The 26,527-nt window shown below is 45.4% G+C and overlaps 3 protein-coding genes across 14 annotated transcripts in view; 2 read left to right on the top strand and 1 right to left on the bottom strand.

Moving 5' to 3' along the window:
- The window catches only part of KIFAP3 (kinesin associated protein 3), a 132,705-nt gene extending 130,399 nt beyond the window's left edge, over positions 1–2,306 (top strand). Inside the window, exon 20 of the mRNA XM_084851060.1 lies at positions 1,504–2,306. Within this exon, the coding sequence (XP_084707186.1) occupies positions 1,504–1,612 (109 nt within the window). The 3' untranslated portion in view covers positions 1,613–2,306. The remainder of the gene's footprint in view (positions 1–1,503) is intronic.
- A 1,556-nt stretch (positions 2,307–3,862) lies between these two features.
- Positions 3,863–18,446, bottom strand: LOC146347671 (uncharacterized). 6 transcript variants are annotated; one of them, XM_084851073.1, is made up of 4 exons: positions 18,220–18,337; positions 15,448–15,620; positions 12,598–12,658; positions 3,863–4,571 (listed from the first exon to the last, which is right to left on the bottom strand). In XM_084851073.1, the coding sequence occupies exons 2-4, from the start codon at positions 15,583–15,585 to the stop codon at positions 4,285–4,287; spliced, it is 486 nt and encodes a 161-aa protein (XP_084707199.1). In that variant the 5' UTR covers positions 15,586–15,620; positions 18,220–18,337; the 3' UTR covers positions 3,863–4,284. The 6 variants fall into 6 exon arrangements, 4 of the variants coding, with proteins under 4 accessions (XP_084707199.1, XP_084707200.1, XP_084707201.1 ...); XM_084851074.1 differs by having other exon boundaries at positions 18,229–18,293; XM_084851075.1 differs by lacking the exon at positions 18,220–18,337 and adding an exon at positions 16,127–16,195 and having other exon boundaries at positions 4,191–4,571.
- A 6-nt stretch (positions 18,447–18,452) lies between these two features.
- The window catches only part of SCYL3 (SCY1 like pseudokinase 3), a 33,635-nt gene continuing 25,560 nt past the window's right edge, over positions 18,453–26,527 (top strand). Inside the window, exons 1-6 of one of the 7 annotated variants that reach the window (XM_084851066.1) lie at positions 18,453–18,537; positions 19,830–19,886; positions 20,958–21,174; positions 22,088–22,273; positions 23,934–24,047; positions 26,302–26,358. In XM_084851066.1, coding sequence (XP_084707192.1) covers positions 21,010–21,174; positions 22,088–22,273; positions 23,934–24,047; positions 26,302–26,358 — 522 coding nt within the window. In that variant the 5' untranslated portion in view covers positions 18,453–18,537; positions 19,830–19,886; positions 20,958–21,009. Of the gene's footprint in view, positions 18,538–19,621; positions 19,887–20,957; positions 21,175–22,087; positions 22,274–23,933; positions 24,048–26,301; positions 26,359–26,527 lie in introns of all 7 variants that reach the window. The other 6 variants (XM_084851067.1, XM_084851065.1, XM_084851063.1 and 3 more) reach the window with 6 other exon arrangements.

Below are 26,527 nucleotides of genomic sequence, written 5' to 3'. Positions count from 1 at the left end.
TCTATGCATTTTGGGAACTCTGTAGAGTCCACATTTTCTTCTCACCAACCAGCCCACTACATCTAGCATCATTAACAGCTGTACTAAGAACAAGGGAGTACTATCATGCAAATCCTGTGTTGGTGGGGAATTTGTCATTAAAGAAGTTCAATAGGTATCTTGCTCCCCTCATTCCCTTGCTCTGCTCCATGTTTTTCTTGTTCTCATTCCAGCTTTCTTCCACTTAGTGTCCTATATCCAGAAGTGCCTTTACAGCCTTTGCTCCTTTAAGTCCTTTCTCAAATATAGTTCTGCAGATCCCTTATTAGACCTGTGTAGCTTTACCTGTTCTCTTGACACTGGGATATTCAAATCAAGGGATATTCATCAAATAAATCTTCCAGGAGAATCTTGGTGGTACAGATTCCATTGATGACATTATTTTCACAGGCATCATATATATTCTCCTTAAAGAGCTTACACTTCCCAAGTTTATAAAGAATTGCACATAACAACTCTTTTTGATCTGTGGATGAGTCAGATCTCAGCGAGCTGATCATCTACATACAGAACATGTACCTGTAGAATCCCACTTCTCCTGCCTTCAAGTTATTAAGCCTTTTCAAATTTGTTCATGACAGCCTCCAAGAGCTTGAATTTGGAAACATCAACTTAAACTGTGTGAAAGAAGTCTTGCTTTCATCCGTTTGTAAGGATAAAAATAATGTCATCAGTGATAGAATCTGTTAGCCAAGCAGTGATGCTTTGGGACAATGTGTTTGGTTAATATACCAAACTTTGCATTTTTCCCCATAAGGATGTAATCCTATGCCAGTTGGCTTGTGAGTAGGTTCCATTGACCTCAAAAGGAATTTTCTACTCCCATCTGCTATGCGTGAGAGTGTCTTTCCAGGTGATGCATACATAACACTTTTCACCTGTACTATGTAGTTGGTTGGTGACTAGCCATAAGTATTTTGGTCCTACCTGGTACTAAGTTCCTACATTATATGCTGCTCTCCCTTCCTTTCATGCTTGCTTCATTGGTTTGTTCATCATTGTCCCCACTTCTTTTTACCTTTTTCTTGTCTTATTTACAGTTGGTTTCCATGATCAAGTAGCCAACAAATAACTGCTCACATAAGCGGTCTACTCACATGGGCAGTGTAATGTTTGAACTAGGAACTTAGTTATGATTATGACTCCTCTTCCATCAGCTAGAAGAATCACAACCTGCCATTTCTGAGCCCACAGATGGGAAAGGAGATGCTTCTGTTAGTTGTTGCTGCCATGTTACACTGGTCACACACACAGAGACCACTCACACGAACAGATATTTGTAGAATTTGATCATCAGAACCAGCTCTTAAGACTGGACAGAGATTTCAGCACCCAGCATATGGCTGGTACTAAATAAATACTTGCCAAGGTATTTTTGCATTCTGAAAAAATCAAAGCACCTTGCACTGGATGATGTCCCATGTCTGTATTAAAAATGTCAACTGTGTTTTCTTTTCTGTATAGCATTGCAATGGATGGATTTGGTCAGCCCATGGGTATTCCAAGCCGCCCCACCACTGCTTATGGATATCGTCCTGATGAACCTTACTACTACAGCTTTGGAGCCCGATAAAGCAATCTGCTGTATTAAACTATTACCTTCCTGTATTCTTGAACTGTAGCTGAATTAAGATTCTTTCTTTAGTACTGCATGATGCTACTGTTTTCAGGTCTGTGTGGTACATTTCTTTTAGTATGTGTTATTCCAAAGAAATGTTTGTCATTTGGTGACTCCTCATCCTGCACCCCATCCCCGTACATTATTTTACTTTTGTACAGTTTTTGCCAGATGTTGGAATCTACTGACTGGAAAGTAAACACTGTTATGTATGTTGTGCAACTAATTTAATTACTATTAAAAACTGATTATGTAGTCTATGGTACTGAATGCCCAGGTGTCATTAGTTTTTAACAACGCTTATTACTTCGTGTTTGAGCAATAATTTAATTGGCTTGTGAAAATGTAACTAATTTATCATTTTTAATGCTCTTGAGGAAGACTCAATAACCCTCTTAAATCCAGAGCCAGGCATTCCCTTTCTCTGAGACTTCTTCCAAACAGGCCACACACTTTACACACCTGTATGTTGTATTGATGTTATTGCATAGATGTGTGTGTACATTTGTGACTTTTAACGGTGGTAGAAATAAACTTCAAACTGTACATTGTTGTCTGCAGATTACAAGGGAAACCATAGTTACGCGATGCTGTATTGTTAGAAATACGGGCAGCAGCACCATAAAGGTGAAGAATTCATTTGGATGCCAAATTTGAGTTTAATTATTCTTCCTTGGGAAAAATTGCTCATAACTTACGTTTATGCAAAGATTGTGTTGCCTGAGTTGTTTTTGAAGTTGGAAGGGGTTTGGGTTTCTACATGGAAACTTCTTCATCACAAACTGTTTAATAGCACCTTTTCAAGGTTGCCTGTTTTTTCTTTGCACTCCTAGGATTGGTAACATTAGGGTTGCTTGCAAACATTATGGTGTTGGACCAGCATGCATTTTTGCCATACTACTTTAGTGGCAACCCCCCCCCCCCCCGACTAAATGACGTGATTGTCAAACAGTATAGAACAGTTTCAAGCTGTATGGTATAATGTTCTCTTTTTCCACAACTTTGCCAGCAATATGCACTTATGGATTATCATTTCCTTTTCTTTCCAATTTTATCAGAATCAAGTAACAGCTAAAAAGTGTTCCTTGTGGTCTGTGGGCTGGCACCTATGTAGGATCTGTGCCTATAAAGACCAGCATTTCATAAATTTCTAGACCTAGAGCAGGGTCCCCAATCTGTTGCCCACAGGCACCATGGCAGCCTCAGGGACCTCTAGTGGTACCCATGAAGCGCTCCACTCCCCCCTCCCTTAAAAAAGTTATCTAATAAAAAACTTTGGAAAATGGGCAGTCTTCTTTCTCTCCCTTTCTAGCCTCTAGCCTTGCTCTTTCTCTCCCTCTACTACTTTGCCTTGCTATTTCCCCCTCCTTCCCAGTTTTTAGCCTCACCATTTTTCTCCCCACAACGTTTTAAGCTGACTTTTGACTAGCCATGGCAGCCATGATGTGACTAGCCACATCCTCCATGGGAGCCATTTTATGGTGATGTGCACAGCCATTTCTCAAATTCCCAATTGTGCCCACAAGTCCAAAAAGGTTGGGGACCCCCGACCTAGAGTCTTTTCACCCTTGCCCTTGAGCTAGAAAGCCGAGATTCCTAAATCTTTTGCAAGGGGCAAAGTCTCTCTTCAATTCCTTTTTGACCCCCAAGCCTGAGCAGTGTAATACGGAATTGTGTCTAGAGCTTTAAAGTTTTTTCCTTATAACTACTACTCAGAAGATTTTTTTTACTTTAGATTTCATTTGTTTTCCTCTCACTTCATTGTCATTTACTGTCATCATCAAAAACAGAGAGAGAAGAGCATTGGGTTGAGTCCATACCCGAATAGGCTGTGTCTCCATGGGAAAATCTGTATTGACAGTCACAGTGGTGTCTTCTGTGGCTTGATAGGACTCATAGATTTGTTGGAGGTATTTAAACAGAGGCGAGATGGCCTCTGTCAGGGATGCTGTAGTTACATCCTTCATTGTAGATCCTGGACTAAGCAGGAGGTTGGACCTGATGGCTTTCAAGGTCTTGTACAACTCCATCTTAATATCAGCTTCTGCCTGCATTGCTTGAATTTCTCTCACACAAAAAAAGCCTGTGATCATCAGGCTTTAAGCGTACATGCCTCCCTGGGAAAAGACATTGAATTTCTTCAAGATAACATGCCAGGTGCCCAGCCCCTGGCTTCCTTTGTAGTTAAACCAACAAGCCATGTTTCCAGTCAGTTACCTTTATTATGCAAACTACAAACAAACAGGTATTGTCTCAGGCTACAAACAGTATCCTCATGCAGCAGTCAGCAACAAGCTTCCCTAGCAGGCTTTGCATAATACAATAGGTTTCAGGTAGCTCCAGGTAAACCACCATGAATTAGAGTTGCTACTAAACTGCTGCTTGCTACTATGCACCCCCCCTTCTCAGATGGAGTAGGCTACCACGTCCTACCCTCAAGGTGGATCTTTCCATGGGGTAGCCTCCCTTGCTGCAAGTCTCTTGGAGTGCCTCATGACCCTGTGTTGTTCCTCCTTTTTCACTTGACTCCCTCCCCCTCGTTAGGAGCCTGCATTCCCACCTGTTCAGAGGGCCCAGCCTGGCTGTCGAAATGATCGGACAGCAGCTGGGCTTCATCCTCTATTACTTTATCCCCACCACTCCTGCAACCTTGACACCTTGCCAATGCCTTCCCCTGCCCCCTGCCCAGCTGACTTGGAATCAGTTCCCATGTGTTCAACATCTCTCTCTGCCTCTGTGGTGTTTATTGTAAACGTCTCCATGTGTGTGGCCCAGAGTGTCCGATGTTCGAGTGATCCAGGTATGACTTGTAAAAGCACCATAGGTACAATTCCAGAATCCGTCTCTGCACTACTTGCCTTGGTTGCCATGTCAGTCTCAGATCCAGTTTGTTGACTCTCCAGCCCAAACAACTCTGTAAAATCCAATTTATAGACCATCCAGACTAAAGGCTTCAGGATAGTAGGGTTCACAAACAAGCAATTCTTGCGAAGATCTCAACTACAGCTAGTTTCATGAGGAGTACAAGAGAGGCTCATATCCCCAAAGCTGCATGGGTTCCAGCTCCTGTTACTACAGAACCTTCAATGCCAACTATTTCACCTATTAGCTGTTGATGCCTCTGCCCACAATTCCTGTAGCTTCTGATTGGTTTAAGCATAGAGCCTCTGTGGGGTCATTTCCAGAGGCTTTTGGAAACCCCACACCTGCTATTCCTGAAGTTCAGTGCTGCTTTGAATGAGTACCTCATTCATGTTTGGAACAGTTACTGTGCAGGCAGTCCATCTCAGTACCAAGAATACCCTATATGGACTGTCTGAATATTTAGCATGCAATATACAGATACATTCTCAGTAGGGTCAGTCTATAATCTGTATGAATCATCTTGATACCTAGCACAAATTATGGATGCATTCTTTCTGCATTTTAACTTCCCACCGCTTTATGACATTTGGTAAACCAGTAACAGGCAGAAGAAAGGAGATATTTCAAAGGTGCAGAAGAAACAATGCAGTTTATTTAGGTCCGATGCATTTCAAGTCAAACATCCTTTGCACTAAAACTTCTTGAAATGGTAATGACAGGCAGGAATGTCTTTTACCTCTTCAACACAAAGGCATGAAATTCCCTCTGGGTTGTCTTCTGTCTCATTTCAAGAGACTGTGCTACTCTCAAGTGGTTTCTTTCATAAAATAGTTGCAGTTGCTGCTGTTTGACTGTATAAACTAGGGCTGTGCACGGACATACACCCTGGCTTCTGAACTGACCCTGATCTGCATCAGACTCTGGATCCGAAGCAAGATTCAGACATCCAAAATATTCTGATATTATGTTTTCCCATTGACTTGCATTGGAAAACAAACTTCTTTGGTTTTTATAATGAATACATGACATTTAGATACCTGGCGGAGGTGACTGAACCTGCCAAATGTCAGACAGTTTGGTCCAGTAGTTTTTGTGCTAGCCACAGGTAAAATTGGCTTTTTTCAAGAAAATCTGTGGAAGCAAAGAGCTATAATGTTTCAGTGCTTCCATGTAAGTGCATGAAATTTAGAGAACTGGCAGCCCCTATGGAGGTGACTGAACCTGCCAAATGTCAGTCTCGTCCACTAGTTTTTGTTCTAGCCATGCATAACATTTCCTTTTCTCAGAAACTAAAAAAGTAAAAAAACTCAGCCATGCAGGGGATTAGAGATCCTAATCAGAAGGTGTTTAAGGTGACAATTAGGAGGTCATTATCCCTAAACTCTGGTGTAGGGTTTTTTCAAGTGTAAAAGTACTTTCCTTTTGTCTTTCCTGAATCTGCCACTGAGAGGTTCTCAAGGGAAGAAAGAAAAGTTAAGCATTTCTTTGGCTGCACATTGCAATACACATTACCTGGAAAAGTCACACTGACTGAACTCAGTGGGTCTTATGTAACTGCACTGCTGCACTTTCTCTACTCCATATAATTTTATAAACCTTCCCCCTTATTTGCCTTTCTTCTAAATTAAATAGCCCAAACATTGAAGCCTTTTATAGAGGAGGAGTTCCAGCCCCCTGATCATTTTGCCAGCCCTTTTCCCCAGGAAGAGTAAGATGAAGCAAACATTTTTTTAAATGCACATAGTCTAGCCTGATCATATTCTTAGGGTTTTATTTATTTATTTATTTATTAATTATTAAATTTATTAATCACCCATCTGGCTGGTCACCCAGCCACTCTGGGCGATGTACAACATACAATAAAACAGTTTAAAACAATAAAATTCTACAATAAAAACATTTCCTAAAATACCCTAACCCACCCCAAATGCCTGCCTGAACAACCACGTTTTTAATGCACGGCGGAAGCTCATTAAAGGGGGGGCATGACGGAGTTCCCTAGGGAGGGAGTTCCACAGAGTGGGGGCCACCACAGAAAAGGCCCTCTCCCTTGTCCCCACCAGTCTAGCTGTCCTGGCTGATGGGACAGACAGAAGGCCATCTGAGGCTGATCTTGTTAAGCGGCCTGTCTGGTGCTGCTGGAGGCGCTCCTTAAGATAGGCTGGGCCGGAACCATATAGGGTTTTAAGGGTCAAAACCAACACCTTGAATTTGGCCCGGAAAACAACTGGTAACCAGTGCAACTCCTTCAGCACTGGAGTGATGTGATCTCGCCGGCGGCTGCCTTTATTCAGGCGAGCCGCCGCGTTCTGCACCAGCTGCAGCTTCCGAACTGTCTTCAAGGGTAACCCCACGTAGAGCGCATTAGGGTAGTCTAAACGAGAGGAGACCAGGGCATGTACTACCTATGGGAGCAGATGGTTGGGAAGGAAGGGGCGCAGCCGCCATATCAGATGGAGTTGATACAGCGCTGTCTGGCTCACAGCTGACACCTGAGCCTCCATGGACAGCTGGGAGTCCAAAATGACCCCCAGGCTGCGGACCTGGTCTTTCAAGGGTAGCCGTACCCCATTCAACACCAGGTCAACATCCCCCAGCCTCCTCTTGTCTCCCACCAAAAGTACCTCAGTCTTGTCAGGGTTCAGCTTCAGCTTATTCCTCCCCATCCAGCCACTCACCATCTCCAGACATTTGGACAGGGATTCTACAGCCAACCTTGGTGAAGATTTGAACGAGAGGTAGAGCTGCGTGTCATCCGCATATTGATGACACTGCACCCCAAACCTCCCTGATAGCCCCCAGCGGCTTCACATAGATGTTAAATAGCATCGGGGAGAGGATGGAACCCTGTGGCACCCCACAAGTAAGTGGCCACAGGTCTGAAACCTCCTCTCCCAGTGCTACCCTCTGGTACCTGCCGGAGAGGAAGGACCGGAACCACCGCAATACGGTGTCCCCAATGCCCAACCCCTCCAGGCGGTCGAGGAGGATACCGTGGTCAACGGTATCAAAAGCCACTGAGAGGTCGAGGAGAACAAGGAAGGAGCATTCACCCCTATCCAGAGCCCTCCTCATATCATCTACCAAGGCGACCAAGGCCGTTTCTGTCCCATGCCCAGGCCTGAAGCCCGACTGAAATGGGTCTAGATAATCAGTTTCTTCCAAGTGTGCCTTCAACTGCACCGCCACCACCCGCTCAATCACCTTGCCCAAAAATGGCAGATTTGAGACTGGGCAAAAGTTGTTCAGAACTTGAGGATCCAAGGAGGGCTTCTTTAAGAGCGGTCTTATCACTGCCTCCTTGAGGGCTGATGGCATCACTCCCTCCTCAAGGGAGGCGTTCACCACTGCCTTGATCCCCTCACCCAGTCTCTCTCTGCAGCCCATAATGAGCCAAGATGGGCAAGGATCAAGTAAGCAGGTGGTCGGCCGTACAGATGAAAGCACCTTGTCAACTTCATCAGGAGGAAGAAGCTGGAACCAATCCCACAAAACCGGTTTGCCACAGGCCGCCTCTTGCTCACTAACTGTATCCACAGCGTGCAGAGTAACACACCTAATCTGATCAATTTTATCTGCAAAGTGCCTTGCCAAGGCCTCACAGGAGGCCTTAGAATGCTCCAGTGGTTCCGGTGCCACAGGATAGACCAGGCTCTGGACCACTTGGAACAGCCTCCTGGGACAGCACTCTGCAGACGCGATGGAGGCAGCATAATATTCCTTTTTTGCTGCCTTCACCGCCACGTGATAGACTGAAGATACAGCTCTAGCCCGTGTCTGATCGTCTTTGGAGCGAGACTTCCGCCACCGGCGCTCTAGCCGTCTAACCTCCTGTTTCAGAGCTCATAACCGCGGATTGAACCATGGTGCAGTCTGAGCCCTGTTCAGGGGGAGAGGGCGTTTCGGAGCCACCTGATCTAATGCCCCAGTGATTGCGGCATTCCAGCCACCCACCAGGGTCTCGACCGAGTGGCCGTTGGCGTGCCCCAGAGAATCCCCAAGCGCATTCAGGAATCCATTTGGATCCATAAGACGTCTGGGGCGGACCATTTTAATGGGTCCTCCACCCCTGCGGAGGGGTTGTGGAACCGAGAAGTCCAACGTCACCAGATAGTGATCTGACCATGACAAGGGGGTGGTGGATATACCCCCGACTTCCAGATCACTCCCCGCTTCTCCAGAAACAAACACAAGGTGTAGTGCATGACCGGCTACATGGGTGGGCCCAGTTAGAGTATGGTGCAGCTCCCAGGAGGCCATGGTCTCCATGAAGTCCCGAGGTGCTCCTGTGAGGATGGCCTCTGAATGTACGTTGAAGTCCCCAACACCAATAAGTTAGGGGACTGTACACGCACATCAGAGACCACCTCAAGCACCTCGGCCAGGGAGTCAGTCGTGCAGCGGGGTGGACGGTACACGAGCAGAATCCCCAGACTGCCCTTCGGGCCCAACCTCCAGTACATGCACTCAGCAACCTTGGTCTCCGGGAGAGGGGGTCTGGTGAAGACCAAGGACTCTCGGTAGATAACAGCCACTCCCCCTCCCCGATCCCCAGCCCTTGGCTGCTGTGCACACGAAAATCCGGCTGGACACATGGCTACAAGGGTTGGAGCTGCAGCCTCGGCCAGCCAAGTCTCCGTAATACATGCCAGGTCTGCACCCTCATCCAGGATCATGTCATGGATGAGGGAGGTTTTCTGGGTAACAGACCTGGCATTGCAGAGCAGCAAACGAAGGCCAGAAGATGGGGTCACGCCTCCCCCAGCCATCCTTTGGCTCTGGACAGGCCCGGAGCAGGGGACAGATACTACACATCTCTCCCTGGTTCCCCTTACCTGGCATGGCCTGCCCCTAGCACTCCGCCAGTGCCTGCCGCCCAGACTCGGTATCTTCTGGCCCCCAACACTCCCCCCACTGCCTCCATCAGGTGGACACATGCCCCCTCGCTCCCGCCTACCAGGCAGGCTACCCACCCCTAAAAACACAACAAAATCCCCCAGAAAAACACACACACACACACACACACACACACACACACACGCACGCACCAAAAAAACTATTAAAATCTCCTTAAAAATAATGCCAGGCCGGAGTCCACAGGGAAGGCCTGGTGGTGGTGGTGGTGGTGGTGGTGGCGGCAGCAGCAGCGCCTCTTCCCCAGTGGTGGTGGTGGTGGCCTCTCCTGCAGGCCCTGGCTCTCCCAGGCCACCTCAGCCAGCCAGCTTATGTAGCCCCTCCAGGGAGGGGCAGGTGGAGCAGCACAGCTGGCTCGGTACCTGGGGGCCTGGTCCTGCAGGGACTGGCAGTCTGCCAGGCAGAAGTCCACAGGGAAGGCCTGGTGGTGGTGGTGGTGGTGGTGGTGGTGGTGGTGTCGGCGGCAGCAGCAGCAGGCCCAGCAGCAGCAGGCGCGCCTCTTCCCCGGTGGTGGTGGTGGCTTCTCCTGCAGGCCCTGGCTCTTATGGTCATTTGATGTACACAAGGGAAAATAAGTGACAGGCAAAGCGTCTTGGAAAATCAGCCAAAGTGATGATGCTTCATATTATGTGTATTAGTGTACTGCTTTGGCCACACACAGTTTGTGCACAGTCATTTGTATGGTGCACTCACACCACACACACACACACACACACAATACCAAAATAAAAGCAGTTACAAAAAGAAAACTACCTATAAGAGTGAGGAGAAGGGAAATAACACTAAAGCCTAACAGAAGAGAAAAGGGTGTTGTTGTTTTTGTATTCTTTAGGGTTTTTTAATAAGAATATAGAAAGTTGAAAAAAGGGAAGGAATAGTAATTGAGAAGAGCGGGGAGCCAAAGAAAAAACAGTACAAAGCAAGTAAACAAACTGCTAGGTTAAGAGTTTTGCCCTATTATCACCTAGAGATCTCACTTCCCAAGGCTCAGTTCCCCTCTCCCTTTTCTAGCTAGTTGTTACATTTGCTCAGACAGGCTGTCTGGGTTTCAGAATCGGCTGAAGCGATCCAAACCACTTCAGAACACTCTGACCTGCTTCAGAGTTCTCTGGACCTGCTTCAGATTTGGACCAAAGCAGTCTGAATCACCCCAATCCGCTTTGGGATTTGGACCAAAGCAGTGCACAGCCCTAGTATAAACTGCATTGTTTCTTGTGTGCCTTTGAGGCTTCCCTTCTTTTTACTTGGATTGGTACCTTCCTTCCTTTTTTTTCATAACCTCTAGTGGTACATGAATATGATCTACAGCAGGAGTGGGAAAGGGTGTTTTTTTTTTAAATGTCCAGGGCCATATTGCTTGGGGGCCATATACTGGGATGGGGGGAAGTGAGGCCAGAGTCAGAGGTGGGGCCTTTCCCCCCATCTCCTATTTCCCCTCAACATAATCACCCCCATTAATTGCAATTAGGCTTACAGAGAAAAGCTATTGGCACCAACAGAAGCTTTTTTTCTAAGCATAACTGTTGCGCAGGGAGCAGGGCCTAGGGGCTGTGGGTCAAATTCCCCCTCCCCCCCAAATCCTTGATGTACAGGATATTTGGTATGATGAACTGTTCAGTACTAATTGTTATTCTTGAATATCCTTGGAAAAAAATAGTCATAGAAAAGTCCCAATATGTATGATAGAATGTCCCCTTTTTCTCTTTGCAGCTTCTCTGGTATTTCTCAATACTGGTATAATATTTTTCCCTAACCCCATTTTCCTGGGATCTGATAAAGTGTGTTTTGATGTAGTGGTCTGTTTCTAAGAGAGTGCTGTTATCAACTCTTTTGTTTGTCTGCTAGCCATTACTACTATGTCAAAATGAATGGAGGATCTGCAGCAACATCTGGTATACTGCAGCTTTTGACACTGGCTTCAAGAGCTGGATATGCTATGCCTGAACTGTATGCGGTGGAAGTGTTGAAGGGTAGAGACTCTCGACCAAAGCTGCTTTGATTGAAATAGACATGCGGAGATAGACACAAACTGGCAAGGAACCCACAAGTATAGATGTGGGGTCCAGAAAGCCAGAGTTTATTAGCATACTGATATTCCCAAATAATTGAAACGTAAAGATACAGTTCCAAGTTACCCATTATTTATACCCTGGCAGAAAGCCATTGCACCATTCAGGATGGGTCTTTCAAAGCATTGGTGTATATTTTTGCTTAAGTAGATACTAGTACCTCCTCCCTAGTGGAGCAGTATGATACAAGGAACAGCTCTGTCAAGATGCCCAACCCATGTTACATGAAATAATGTGTGCAACTCAAGATTGACTCTTGTTTTGCATGTTCATTATGATACAACATTAACTGAAAGGTTCATCTCTGAAACACAAGACATTCAGGTGTGTGGCAGCCACTTTTGCATTGGGACCCAGATTGCTGGAGCCTTCAGTTACATCAGACTTCTTTTAGCCATGCCACCATTAGTACATAATTAATGTGGCAAAATTATATTAATTCTTATAAGCAAAACCACAGGTACATTTTTACTTGTTCTGTATTTGAGCTTCAAAATTAATTGGCAAACCATATCCTAATATTTCAATGTCATATAGAACAAGAATAATTCCTGATGAAATTAAAATTGGAAAAGCCAGACCTCCCAATGTGGTAGAGTTATTTTTCCCCATGTTCATTTTGCTGTCCAAAATGCTCACAGGAAATGTCTCCCCTTAGTCCTTTTACTACATCGCATGGAAAACTATTTGCTTTAATGGCTTTAAACCTGCCTGTTTATGTTGTTTTTCGTTAAAATGCTGAAGAAAACGCCAAGCTTCTCTGAGTGGGGGAGGCCTCACACAGACCACCTGCCTTGCCCATTTGGTCCTCACATCCATGGCTCACACTTCAGACCACTTGAGCAGTTACTAACAGGCTTCCCAATGTGTAATGTGTGTCAAGATTGTATGGACAAATCCCACAGAAACAAATTGGGGCAGGGGAAATCTCCCTAAATGCTGCAAGACTGGTTCAATCTGAGCCTGGACTCATTCCCATAATATATGAAATAAGAGATTTTATGTATCTCTTCAGTGTTTTTTGAACTACATTAAAATATCCCAGCTCATGTTAACACCATTGGGTGGGATATATAGAAATACTGAACTCACCATACAAGTTCGTCTCCGCCACCATGTGGAGGCATCCTTCAACAGGGCTTTTTGTCTGAAACTGAAAGGAAAGGTTGATTTTGGAATAGTATACATGTGCATGAATTAACATACTATACCAATGACACAACACACAAGCACTCAATTTGATGTGGATAGAAAGCTAATTAAGGGATTTAAGGAAGGGTCTTGTATAGTCTGAGCAATGAAAGAGGTATACGATTTTGGTGACGAGTTCTGGATAGAGGTGAGATGAGGCAGTTAAGGCAGAGATGATCAGGGCCATGAAATTTGAGTTTTAACTTTAAGTTGGAAAGGAAGGGACAGATTTTCAAAATGTTTTACAGGGAGAAGCTATATGGCTTACGGAGCAAAGGAGAGGGAGGAGTCAAAGGTAAAGCCAAGGCTTCATGCCTGATAAACAGGATAAAATGGAGAGGAGGAGGATCATGTACACCACCTTGGGCTGCTAAGAGGAAAGGCAAGATATAAATGTAACACATAAAAAGTGGCTATGTCAATGGCTATGGAAAGTGAACTAGGGAGGATGGCTTTAGAGGAAACATGAGAAATTTAGTCTTGGGCATTTTGAATTTGAGACTGCAATGAGACATCAAAACAAGAAGTATCAGGGAGCTGACAAAGTTGGATGGAGGGAGTGCACCCTTGGAAGTCATCTGTGTATATGTAGTACCTTCTGAAAGCCACAGGATTTGAAGAAGCAGTCTAGGAAGAATGTGCACAGAGAATAGCAGAGGACCAAGAACAGAACCCTGAAGAACCCCAACATACATGAGTAAAACAAAGGAGGGTTTTTCCCTGTCTAAAAAGTGAATGAGCAGTTTAACAGATAGGAAGAGAATGAGCCAAGGACAGAACCTAGAACAATGAGGGATCAAGCAGGGGATGATGGTCAACAGTATCAAAAGCAGCAGAGGGGTCAAGGAGGATGAGGTCAGGATAGAGACCCCTGGACCTGGGATGTAGGGATCATCAGTGATTCTGGTGAGTGTAGTTTCAGTGGAGCACTGAGGGCAGCAGCCAGATTGCAACAGGTCAAAGAAGGAGTTGAAAAATAGAAAAAAATGCAGGAGTTAGCAGCACATTCCAGAAGTTTTAAGGGTAGAAGAGGAGTAGGATGGATCAAGGGAATGAACAAAGGAAAGGCCTAAGTGCCATAGCAGAAGATGCCATCTGGGGAGGGATGCTGTGTATAAGTGTTTCTATGCAAATGCTAGAAGCCTCCAAGCCAAAATGGGAGAGTTGGAGTGCCTGGTTTTAAAGAAGAACCTAGATATAGTGGGCATTATGGAAACCTAGTGGAATAGAGAGAACCAGTTGGATATGGTCACCTCTAGATATAAACTCTATAGGAAGGCCAGGGCAGGGTATATTGGAGGAGGTGTTGCTCTTGTACGTCAAAGAGGGCATAGTGTTGAGCACACTAGAGAACCTAAAAGGGGCGGACTCTTCCACAGAAGTGCTGTGGGTGACAATACCAAGCTCCAAAACTAATTTAGTAGTAGGAACATGCTGTCATTCCCAATACCTATTCGCCCAGGGTGATCTTGAGATGGAAAACAAGATCTGGGAGCCAAGGAAGTGTTGTAATAATGGGTGACTTTGATTATCCCCACCTTGACTGGATAAATGCATGTTCCAGTTACAACAAAGAGGTTAAATTTCTCAATGTCCTAAATGACTGTGCCCTAGAACCATTGGTCATGGAACCAATAGAGGGGAAGCAACCCTGGATTTACTCCTAAGTGGTGTCACCCAGGATGTAGTACAAGATGCAAATGTTGTAGAGCCAATTGAAACAATGACCACAGTGCTATCAGATTTAATATATATTTAAGTGGAAAATTGCCCAGGAAGTCCACCACAGTCACATTTGACTTGAAAAGAAGAAACTTCTCTAAAATGAGGAGACTGGTAAAAACAAAATTGAAAGGGGGGGGAGGGGTTAAGAAGATAAAATCCCTTCAAAATGCTTGGAGGTTACTCAAAACCACAGTAACAGAAGCTCAGCTAGAATGTATATCCCAGGATAGGAAAGGCAGCACCAAGTCTAAGAGGTCACCAGCATGGTTAATGAGCAGCATCAAAGAAGCTATTAGAGAACAGAAAACTTCTTTCCGAAAATGGAAGTCTTGCCCAAATAAGGAAAAGAAAACACAGCACATGCTTGCACAACGGCAATAGAAGCAGACAATAAGGTGCAAAAAAAAAATTTGAGGAGCATATCGCGAACAACATAAAGGCCAACAATAAAGAATTCTTTAAATATATCAGAAGCAGGAAACCAGCTAGGGAGGCAGTTAGACCATTGGATGATAATGGAGTTAAAGGAGTACCAAAGGAGTCTAAGGGAGACTGTGGAGAAGCTGAATGAATTATTTTCACCTGTCTTCAATGCAGAAGATATAGGACAATATACCTGTGCCTGAACGGATGTTTTCAGGAAGGGAGTCTGAGGAACTGAGACAAATAGTGGTGACAAAAGATGAAGTTCTTAACATTATTGACAAATTGAGCCTGGTGATTAATAAATCACCGGCCCCAGATGCTATCCAGCCTAGTGTTCTTACAGAACTCAGGTATGAAATTGCTGATCTTCTAACAAAAGTAACATGTCCCTAAGATCAACCTCTGTAACGACTGGAGAAAGGCCAATGTAACACTATTTTAAAAAAGGGAGATCCAGGAAATAACAGGCCAGTTAGCTTAATGCCTGTTCTGGGTAAGTTGGCATTATCAAAGATAAAATTAGTAAGCATATCAAAGGACAAGCCCTGCTGAAAAAAGAATCAACATGGCATCTGCAAAGGTAAGTCCTGTCTCACTAACCTTTCCGAGTTCTCTGAGAGTGTCAATAAACATGTGGATGGGGGTGGTGGTGATCCAGTGGACATTGTTTACTTGGACTTCCAAAAGGCTTTTGATGAAGTTCGGCACCAAAGACTCCTGAGCAAACTTAGCAGTCATGGAATCAGAGGACAGGTCCTCTTATGGATCAGTAACTGGTTAAAGAACAGAAAGCAGAGAGTAGGAATAAATGGAAAAGTCTCCCAGTGGATGGATGCAAACTGTGGTGTTGCACAGGGCTCTGTATTGGGACCAATGCTTTTCAACATGTTCATAAATGATCTGGAATGAGGAGTGAGCAGTGAAGTGGCCAGCACCGATGACACCAAATTCTTTAGGGTGGTTAAAACAAAACAGGATTATGAAGAGCTCCAAAAGGATCTCTCCAAATTAGGGGAATGGGCAGCAAAATGGCAAATATGGTTTAATGTAAGCAAGTGCAAAGCGATGTACATTGAGGCAAAAAAATCCCAACTTCAGGTATTGTCCTGCTTTAAACTGGGTCCTAGCTTTTTGCAAGCCAATGCAGGAATGTACACAAGAGAGCGGTCAATTAAGCAGGGTCAAAGCACAGGCGATCAGTCCAGTATATGGAGACAAGCAAAGCAGGAGTGGTCAAACAGGCAGTGGTCAAACACAGCTAGGTAGTCAGATATATTACTCAGTCCAGAAGCAAAGTCAAGAAGGAGTCCAAGGGTCAGTATCATGGAGCACCAGTCACAGGACAAGGTGCAGGAGGCATAGTACAAGGAACTAGAGCAGCTGGAACAGTGTTGTTTCCAATACTAGGTAGGCAGATATTGAAGGCTTTTAACAGCAGAGTCTGTTGCCCCATCCAGGGCTCAGCTACAGCACCTTAGAGTAGAGTAGGTCAGAGCCCTGCTCATGTGGAGCCCCTTTCCTCTTGAGTAGACCTTTGCTGCAGCCTGGCACTTTGTTGAGGTTCTCTGAGTTCGTCCTGCCTCCTCTGGTACCATCACTCCCTCGTATTTGGGGGGCTGCTTAGCCTCCTTCTCTGAGGTAGACTCCCCCTCTTCCTGAGTGGCTGGGATTTCAGCAGGCTCCTCCATGGACTCAGGCCCCTGTTGCGGTGCAGGCCCTGGCAAGAATTGGGCACCTTCCTCTGTTGGGGGCCTCTAACTCTTCCTCGGAGGAGGAGTCATCCAATGGGGGCATGACAAGTATAAGCTGATGGGAACTGAGCTAATGGTGACCAACCAAGAAAGAGATTGTGGTGTTATGGTGGACAGCTTGATGAAAAGGTCAACCCAGTGTGTGGCAGCTGTGAAAAAGGTGAATTCTGTTACTTATAATTGGAAAAGGAACTGAAAATAAAACTGCTAAAAGCATATAAATCTATGATACGACCACACTTAGAATACTGTATACCAGGGGTCCCCTACCCCCAGGCCGCAGACCGGTACCGGTATGTGGCCTGTTAGGGACCAGGCCACAGTAGGGGTGTGGGAACCCCCCTTACCTTGGGTCTCTGGGGGGGGAGGTGATCCTTCCCTCCTCCCCGCCCCGTAATCCTTGCCGGCCCTGGCCGGCTCCGCCCTGCCATGAGTCCACAGAGCTGCCCGCCAGCTCCAGCCCTGTTCTTTGCCATAATAGCCTATTATCCGCTATACGGACGCTATTTGCATCCAAGTGGCCGGAAGTCCTCCCCCGGCCGGAGCCGGCCAGCAGCTCCACAGACGCGGAGCGGAGCCGGCCAGGGCTGGCGAGGATTCGGGGGGGGGAGGGGCGGATGCCCCCCCCCCGCAGACCCAAAGTAAGGGGGGTTCCCATACCCCTAATGTGGCCCAGTCCCATCCCCCCCCCGGTCCGTGGAAAAATTGTCTTCCACGGACCGGTCCCTGGTCCCAAAAAGGTTGGGGGCCGCTGCTGTATACAGTTCTGGTCACCATGCTTAAATAAGGATATTGTAGAGTTGGGAAAAATGTAGAAAAGGGCAACTGGGGGCAATCCTATGGCCACTAGTCAGTGGCTAGATGGCCATAGGATACGTCAGTTTCCAGGAACTGACCTCGGAGCCCGGGCTCTGAGGTCGGTTCCCTGAGAACCGACCCCCCCACACACACTGCCTTGCAGGCAGCTTGGAATGGCCCCGCGCTCTGCGCTCAGAGCGCTCCTGGGGGTGTTCCGGGGCAGGAAAGGCAGAAATGCCGGTACGACACATCCTCTCTGTTGTCCGGCAGCCGCTTCCCCTGCTCTGCCTTCCCACGGCTAGACAGCAGAAATCGAAATCGGCTGTCTAGCCGCAACTGCAGGGCAGCTGAAGCACGGAAGGGACGATCCCTTCCACGCTTCTCCTGCCCTGCATTGGATAGGCGGTCGCCTCCGAGTTCGGAGGCAGCCGCCTATCCTGACAGGATTGCTCCCTCCAGTGATCACGGGGCTAGGGCAGCTATTGAGGAAAGGTTACAGCAGTTGGGACTGTTTAGCTTAGAAAAAAAGGCAAATAAGGGGCACATGATGGAGGAGTACAAAATTACGCACGGTGTGGAGAAAGTGGACAGGGAGACATTTTTCTCCCCCTCTCATAATACTAGAACCTGTGAAGCTGATTGGAGGGGGATTCAGGAAAGATAAAAGGAAGCACTTCTTCACACAGCACATAGGTAAAACTATGGAATTCAGTTCCACAAGGTGTTGTGAGGCCAACAATTTGGACGGCTTTAAAACGCCGCTGGACAAATTAATGGTGGATGAGGCTGTCCATGGATCCTAGTCCTGACGGCTCTAAGCTACCTCCAGTACCAGAGGCAGGATGCCTGCGTACGCCCTCGGAGCACTGTCGCTGTTCTGAAAGAAAAGTCGATCGCAATTTCCCTCAGCCGACAGCCAGGATGGTTCCCTCAACCAGTATGGCGGCATCGCCGACGGAAGACGCAGCGGAAGTGCTTGTGGGAGTCAGTCGGTCCTCCGGTGAAATTCGATGGTGTGGCTGAGCCGGAAGTTGGCCTCCTCCCCCTCCCTCCGCTGGCTGTGGAAGCGGCTGTTGAGGAAGCGAAGATCGGGGAGTCGAGGGCAGCTCGGCTCCTCCCCTCCCCCTCCGCGGGGCAGCAGGTGAGCGGGGCGCGGCGGCGGCTTCTCCCCCCGCCTTAACTCTGTGGTGATTGCTCAGGCCAGGTCGACTCTGACAGGGAGGCATTTTGGGGGGGTCGGTGTCTCTTGGGGATGCCCCCAGTTGCTCTCCCCGACAATACTGAGGTGGAGCTTCTAGAGGAAAACCCACCAAAAAATAAAAGGCGTTGGTGGTTGAAAGGAAGCAAAGGGTTACACTCCTATCCGTGCCCTGTTCTGTGGCCCCGCTGAGGCGCGCGCGCGCCCGCGCTCATCGGCGTTTATTCCAGAGGTAGCCGTGTGAGTCTGTTGCAGAGAAGCAGCAAGGACTCCGTGACGCCTTAGGTATCAGTGGAGGTATTGTGCCAGAAGCTTTTGTGAACTAGAGCCCAATCACATGCAGATGCTGCCCTAAATTGACAGATTTATGTATATAGACCCTTGGGAACACCGGGGGGGGGGGGTTAAAGAGTGGGATGAAAAGGCCACTCAGTAAGAGGCAGCAGTAGGTCTGTGACATAGAAATGCTAGTGTTGTCTCTTGCATCTCATGGCCTTCTCACCCCCACTGTTTACAGTCTTCTGTATAGTATGTGTGTGCCTGTGTCTGTTGCTAATTGAGGATAACCTTTCCTGGATCTAATGGAGTGGGCTCTGGGCCACAAAAACTTATGCCACAATGAAGCTGTCAGTTTTTAAGGTGCCCAAGACTTAGTTGTTTGTGCTTGTGTGCGTGCATGTGAACTCGGGACTTCCTCCAGTGACATTCCCGCGCCAGGGGAAAGTTGAGAGTTAGGGGCTGTCAAACTGGGTAACTTTGGTGGGTAGGGTAGGTGACTTTGCCCATTTAGGAATAAGGGAGAGGGTTGGTTTTGCCAGGCTCCTGTCAAGTAGTCTTCATGGTGTGTCATGAGCAGCAGATCTTTTAATTGTATCAGATTTAACTCAGCATATATTTACTGGCACTACATTCTGGGTGCCCAGAAAACTTCGCTTAAATAATACAGAGGAAAATATTACTCATCTTATTTCTGAATATGAGACAGTTCTGTCTTACCAAAGATCTCATTGACTGTATTTGTCAACAGGAGGTTTTCTCTGGGTAGCAAAGCTATTTGCTGGAATCTTAAAATTATCACCTTTAATAGCTTTAGGCTACAGAGGAGAAACCTGAAAACATAATTGCGTTCTGCATATGAAGCAATGTCTCCTAAATATAGTACACAAGCAGTAAGCAGCTACAAGGGGGCCTATCTGGTATGATCACTGATTTTAACGAGACTTTCACGCAGATAGCAGGGAAAGCAAGAGGAAGACAGCTTAACATCTGAAGCACACAGGAGTGTTCTGAAGGCAAGTGCTGGCATTGTACATGTGTTGTTCCTGTATTCTTCTGAGTCAAGGAGAAAAAACAAACTTGTGCAGCCTATAGGGATAGTTAGAGTTTTCAGCATTAGGCTCAAGGGGCAAATCCACAAGTGATTACATGGATTGTTTCAAAAACAAATAAACACCAATGCCTTAATGTCTTAACAACAGTATAGTTTGTATGAAAAATACATTTTGGCTAAAGATTTTCTTATTAATCCACTTCTAGTCCTTTCTCCTCTCTTTTTGCATAGATTTTTGAAAAGATTTAATTCTTTAGATTCACTTCCAAACCCCACAGATGGGGTGTATATGGGGAAGTCCAAATTGCACTGGTCCCCCTTCTTGTTTGTGGCTGATTCCCCTTCTGCAATATGGGCTGCACAGGGAGTATGAACAGCTAGTTTTCTGCTTCCAGAGTTGGTGAGAAGGCAGATTCTGGTGCTATTTCAGTGCTTCTGCTTTAATGGTTCAGCACTGACAGATAGCAGTAGTGCTGATATTACTTTAAACAGCAGTTACAGTACATGATGAATCTGGAACCTTGCTCAAGGCACTGATTGGAATGTGAACACTTTGACCCAAGATTCATTCACTGCAGCCCTATGCATGTTTGCTTGGATGTAAGTCCCATTGTGTTTAATGGGGCTTACTTGATAGTAAATCTATTTAGGATTGCAGCTTTAATCTCAGTTCTATCAACACAAAAACCAATACAATAGGTTGAATCCAGATTTACTCTGGATCCACTGCTTTGATGGAAGTGGACGTCCCTGCCCTCTGCTTCCCATGGCAGCCCTTCCGGCCCCCTGAAAATGCTACACAGAGACCCTGCTGAATGGGTGAACTGTGATGTGTGTGTGGGGGGGGGGGGAGTCCCATAAATTGGGCAGAGGAACCATCCACATGCAGAGCCCTTTCTCTCATGGAAGGCAGCTCCTGGATCCAGCCCAATACCTACTGTGCGTTCTTTCAGCCTTGTACCAAGAATTCTGTAAGAAATTTTACATTAAAAATTTTGATGAATAATTTGTCTGGAATCACTTCTCTTTAAAGCTTCTTTGATACTAGAAAAAGCCACTGCAAAACGGCTTGAGTTTACAAGGTAATGGGCTCGGAGAACAGCGCTTTAAAGCGTGATGCACTGGAAGAGCTTCCATTTACATTACCCTCTGGAGTTGATATTTATCCAGCAATACTGCAGCGTGGCAAACTTGCTTCAGTCTTTGTGTACAGGAGAGAGAATGAAGATAATGTTAACAAAGCTGCCAAGGTATTGTATTGATTCAACATTATTTATTTTATTATTTATTATAGAAATATAGCAGTGCCAATAATGTTAGCTGGCATGTCAGTTTCCCCAGGAATTTGGCACCCCAGCTAACACTATTAACATTGCACTAGAGTAGTTTACAGTAGCGCAACATAATTTACATTAGCAGCTGTGCCCTGTTGGATACTCCCCATGAGTGCTGTTCAAAAAAATGATATGGACTAGAATTGAGCTGACAGCATTGAGTAACGGTGTAGAGTAAGAAAAATAAATGAAAATATGTAAAAAGGTGAAATCTGTAAGTCCAGTTTTCATTGTCCCAATCCTAGTAGTCAATAAGGAGCACTTCAAGATGATTTAATTATAATTCTCAAATGAAATTAACTCAAAACTAACTTTGTCTACAGATTCTTTTATCAGTGCCCTTTCAGTTACTAAAAACCTTTTTTGGGAAATAAATGCAAGATCAGAGCAAACTTAAATTTATCTCTGTTATGACCATTATAAGTAATCTACGCAGAAGCCCTGGAAAAGAGGATATTCACAACTGGAGATCTGCGACATTTCATAGAAATGGTGAAGAGTTTCCTTTCCAAGCACTGGAGAGTTGGACAGTCATATAGAGTGGTCCATCTTTGACCTCAGTCTCCTTCTATTTGACTGCTTTTTGAAATTCGGACTCTACATTGTCAGGATTTTCTATATCACTTTTTGTGCTGTGTGAAACTAGAGTCTGATCTGGATATGTTGATGGGAGTCTTAACTGTAGGGCAAGGAAACTAGAAGTAATAATTTCAGCCAAAACATTCAGATTACATAGCAGCCATAGGAAAATCATGCATATCTACTATCCCTTTTTACGGTTGGCTGTGTGATGTCTCATACTGAGTGGTTTTATCTTGCATTTTGGAAGCACCTGAAAACTTTACGCCACCCTTGCCTCCTGCGCTTCCTTTCTTGTACTGTGGAAACAGATGGAATCCACCTGGTTACGGAGCGTGTTCAACCACTGGAGAAGGTCCTGGAGACCCTCTCTTCTTCAGAGATATGTGCTGGAATCTATGATGTTCTGCAAGCTCTCGTGTTCCTGCATGATAGGGTGAGTACGTAGAGGTGGATGTTTATGTGGGAATGGAGGGGTTTTTGCATAGGGAGATGGGCTGTGTTGCTTTGATTGCAAGGTGTAAGACTTGTAAAATCAAATGTCTGATGTTGCTTTTCAATGCTTCTTTAAGTCTGCTTGTTTCGTAACAAGAGCAGTTGATGGAAGTGCTCTTCCATCACTTCCACAGCCAAATGAAAGTGAACAACTTAACTTTATGCCCATTGATAACAGAGCTACAGGGGTGCTTTCAGATGGCAAGAAGGACTTTGTAGAAGCCTCAGCCTTCTAAGAAGATATATTTATGTCTTGTTTGAGCTGCTTTTGCACTTGTAGAGTTAGGAGGACCCCTTGGAAGACATGTTGTAACCTGTTTCAAAAATAAGACAAATTCTATATTAAAAGCTGCCTTTTGAGCACACATTTTTGGAAATACATTTTATACAGATCTGATCATTTTTAAAAAAAACATTCTATTTGGCTGCTTTATTCTCACCTTGACATTTGGGTTTTTTAGGGAGCATTCCTACCGGGATAGGTGGCCACCTCCAGACTCGGAGGCGACCACCTATCCAATGCAGGGCAGGAGAAGCACGGAAGGGGTTGTCCCCTCCGTGCTTCAGCCACCATGCATTTGCGGCTAGACAGCCGATTTCGGCTGTCCAGCTGCAGGAAGTCGGAGTGGGGGAAGCGGCGGCCGGACAACACGTTGGATGTGTCATACCAGCATTTCCGAGTTCCCTGCCCCGGCATGCCCCCAGGGATACCCCATTTTCACTGCTCCATGCTCCTCTCCTGAGCGCGGGGCCGTTAGCGCAGGAGGGGGTGAAGGTCACTTCCCGGGAAAACAACCTATCCTATGGCTGTCTAGCTGCTGACTAGCTGCCATAGGATTACACCCTTAGAATGTTAGATTACTGTCTGGAGTGAGAGGGCCAACAGGGACACATGGGGCTATATGCATAGGGAATGAGAGACTGTGTGGGAGGAATAGTTAACCATGCTGGCTGGAATTAACAGCACAAAGAACAGTGAAATCCATCTATTCCTGGTGGTAGATGTGTTTTGTGTAATTAAGAGAAATCATGCTCTTGAAGGTTTTTATTCATTATATTTATGTCCTACCCCTCTTCACAAAGAGCCCACTAAGATAACTTGCTGGTAATAAATATCTGGTCCTAGGTACCTCATATAGATGAGTTAGTTGTAGGTGCAGGCCAAATAAAGGAAGATGCTTTTTGGAATATATAACTGAAAACATGTGCCTTCTGAATAATTCCTGGGTTTAGACTAATTAGTTTATTTCCATTGTTTATACAATTTATTACTATGTCTTCAAATGTTTTGTTTAGGAATTTGTTTTTGGGGGGTTCTTTTCTGGAACTTAAGGGAGCAGATCCTAAGGCAACAACATAAATTGTTCTCTGTGCAGATATGGTGTGCCGGGAATCAACTGAATTGCACTAGTTAAATTTGACCTAGCATAAAGTTCCCCTCCTTGTCAGAGCTCTCAGGTGGCATATAAAACTTCTCTGTGGTTTTGGCAGCAGTCCTCTGGAGTCTCATGACACCTAATTAGTACTAACAAGAGTTTTATAAATACAACTATTCCCAATCTTACTGTATATTTTCCCTTCCTTTAAAAAATATATTTCAGGGAAACCTAACACACAACAATGTGTGTCTGTCCTCTGTATTTGTGAGTGAGGATGGACACTGGAAACTAGGAGGCATGGAAACTGTCTGCAACCAGAATGAAGCTACAGCAGAGGTAGAGTCAAGCATCATTTTCCTTTGCAGCACCGAAGCAGAGCATTTCCTGCTCCCTAGGTGATCTTCACCATTGAATTCTACCCCATTTAGTAGTTTGACATTCATTCAGTTGAAAAGTGTGTGGTCTTGTTACCCAGCCTTTTTGCCTTATCCCTTCTTTCAAAGTGAGATTGCAGATTCCCTAAGTAATGGTATTGAACAAAATCAGGGAATAATTAACTGCAATCCTGAAAGTGACTACTTCGTGTAGGCTGCTGAGGACAGCTGCTTAGTAATGCTGTTGCAGCCTGGGTAATCATCATGCCTTTATTCTGTTCATTTCTGTGCCTGATCACCACTGTGCTCTAGTTGCTGTGGCATATGTGCAGGTTTCACTCCTGCAGCCTAAATGAGAAAACGTGTAATCCCAGCATACCCAGTTAAGACTGCCAGAATGTGCAGTGCCTGAACTACAGAGTATTATGTAGGAAGCTACCTCTGCACTAATAACACATGGTGGAAACTGAAGAGATTATGTCTGGCCAGGAAATATGAGCGAAGGTCGTTCTGTGTGTGCGTGTGTGTGAGAGAGAGTGAATGAGGGAGAGTGAGGAGGTGGTTGTGGAGGGTATTTTATAAGTGTGTGCGAAAGTGAGAACACATGCTATATGGTCTTTAGAAGTGCAACTGCTGGAGGGGGTAATATGGTGCTGTATAGATGTGTATATGAGATGTAACGGTTGTGTATGTTGGTGAAGAGAGAATGCCATGATTATGTGTCTGTTTGGGGGGGGCTGTTCAGACACACATCGGTAGAGGGTAGTTAAGGTAACTACAGAGGAGGGGTTAGCAAAATCACAGCATGCGTGCCTGTTGCACAACCGGGAACCACATGGCTCCACATGGTTTTGCTAATCACCCCCCATCTGTAGATACCTAGTGATCTTCTTGGTGTGGTTACTGAGCATCCCTTCATCTGCAGTGGTGGATGCTCTAGCTGGCGGACTCTGTGGTTGCAGCCTGGAAGTCCTCCAGAGCCCATTTTAACCACCAGGGAGCCCGCCAGATGACACAGTAAGTCACCCTGGGGCCCCTTAACCCTTTTGCAGGGGAGTGATTAGCTTACTAACCATGAGGAACGTGGTTTTCTTCCCCCACATGACACACTAAGCCACTGTGGTTAGTGGAAATTCCCCAACCATCATGGCTTAGCGTGATGTCTGAACCAGCCCAGTATATGTGTACAGTGAAGAGAGAAGATGACAGAAGCTATCCATTATATCCTTGCACTTGTCCAGATGTTGCTTCTTATAGACTAGTATCCTATACAGTGAGAAACAGATGTCTGGAATCAAAGCTTCAGAGGAAAGTGGCAATCTGCACTAGAAATAAATTATACCCTTTACTAGGGATGTACAGATTGTATAGTCTGTTTTGTCTGCATTTCACAGATTGTCAGGCGCTTTTTGTTCCGTTGTCCGCTCATCAACGGAATCAGATTTTTTTTAGTTTCTGAATTTGAACAAACCTGTGCAAGTTTGCACCTGCGAAAATTCACATTTGCTCAAATTTGTGGTTGTGAAAATGTGCAAACCCCCCAAAATGTGCAACCGCCCCACCACCCCATATGCACATTTTCAAACTTTATCCTATGGGGGAAATGCACATTTTCAGTCAGTTTTTTTTTTTTATTTTGTGTATTTTTCTGTTACTAAATTTGCACAAAATTCCAGAAAGTTTGAAAAACTGTTAGCAAGTCCTCAGAATCTGCCCAACTGGAGAAAAGCTGGTCCACTGCAGAATCCACAGGTCGGATTCATAAAAATCTGAACTCATTTGACTCAGTTGTGGATTTCTCCGACATCCCTATCCTTCACTAACTGTCAATCACTGGCCCCAACATTCAACAGCAGCACTCCTGTACCTCTTAACCCGCACAGTGCTGTGCTGCCACGTGAAGTGATTTTTCTCTGTGCTATAGCCTTTAAGGGATGCTGGTTCTTAAGGCCCAAGGTTGAAAGACAACCATATGAGTAGCTTTGTTTTATTCCATCTTTAACTTGTTGCAGAAGTCCATGGCTCTGTGAACACAACTTAAAAAGCACTGCTCTAGGCTAGGTAGTCTGGTATCTTTGACTTGTGTTGTGTGGCCAGGGTAATGGGAATAGCAAAGATTAACATGTGACGGCTTCTGTTGCTTCTGCTTTTCACAAAGTATTGCTCAGTGATAATGTAGCCTTTCATTAGCTAAAAGTTTTCTTCTCTCTTTGTAGTTTCTACATAGTATCCAGTCAATACGGGAGAAGACAGGCATTCCACCTGAAGAACTGGTAGGCCTTTTCTATTTTTCTGCTGGAGCTCTGCTAAGGCAGACATGAAAAATAAATTCAGAAAACAGTTTCCATTTATGTGTGATTCATCTGAGATGTATAACAAATAAAAGATAACATTGTTATCTCCTGTGTGCATCTACTTTAGAAGATACTAAGGTGATGTTGC

Source organism: Heloderma suspectum, chromosome 4 (genome assembly GCF_057233095.1).
Source record: "Heloderma suspectum isolate Gila_16-S chromosome 4, 16-S_ref, whole genome shotgun sequence".
Lineage (NCBI taxonomy): Eukaryota > Metazoa > Chordata > Lepidosauria > Squamata > Helodermatidae > Heloderma > Heloderma suspectum.
The sequence above is the reverse complement of the archived record's forward strand: the minus strand, read 5'-3'. Positions and strand labels throughout refer to the sequence as shown.

Excerpts from the sequence above, each read along its gene's own strand:
- LOC146347671 (XM_084851073.1), bottom strand. The coding sequence starts at position 15,585 with ATGACTGCTAAGTTTGCTCAGGAGTCTTTGGTGCCGAACTTCATCAAA. Across the intron at positions 12,659-15,447 it reads CTCTCAGAGAACTCGGAAAG|TTTCAGACAAAAAGCCCTGT; the intron begins GTTAGTGAGACA and ends CTTTCCTTTCAG. Across the intron at positions 4,572-12,597 it reads GGCGGAGACGAACTTGTATG|AGTTGTTTGGGCTGGAGAGT; the intron begins GTGAGTTCAGTA and ends TGGATTTTACAG.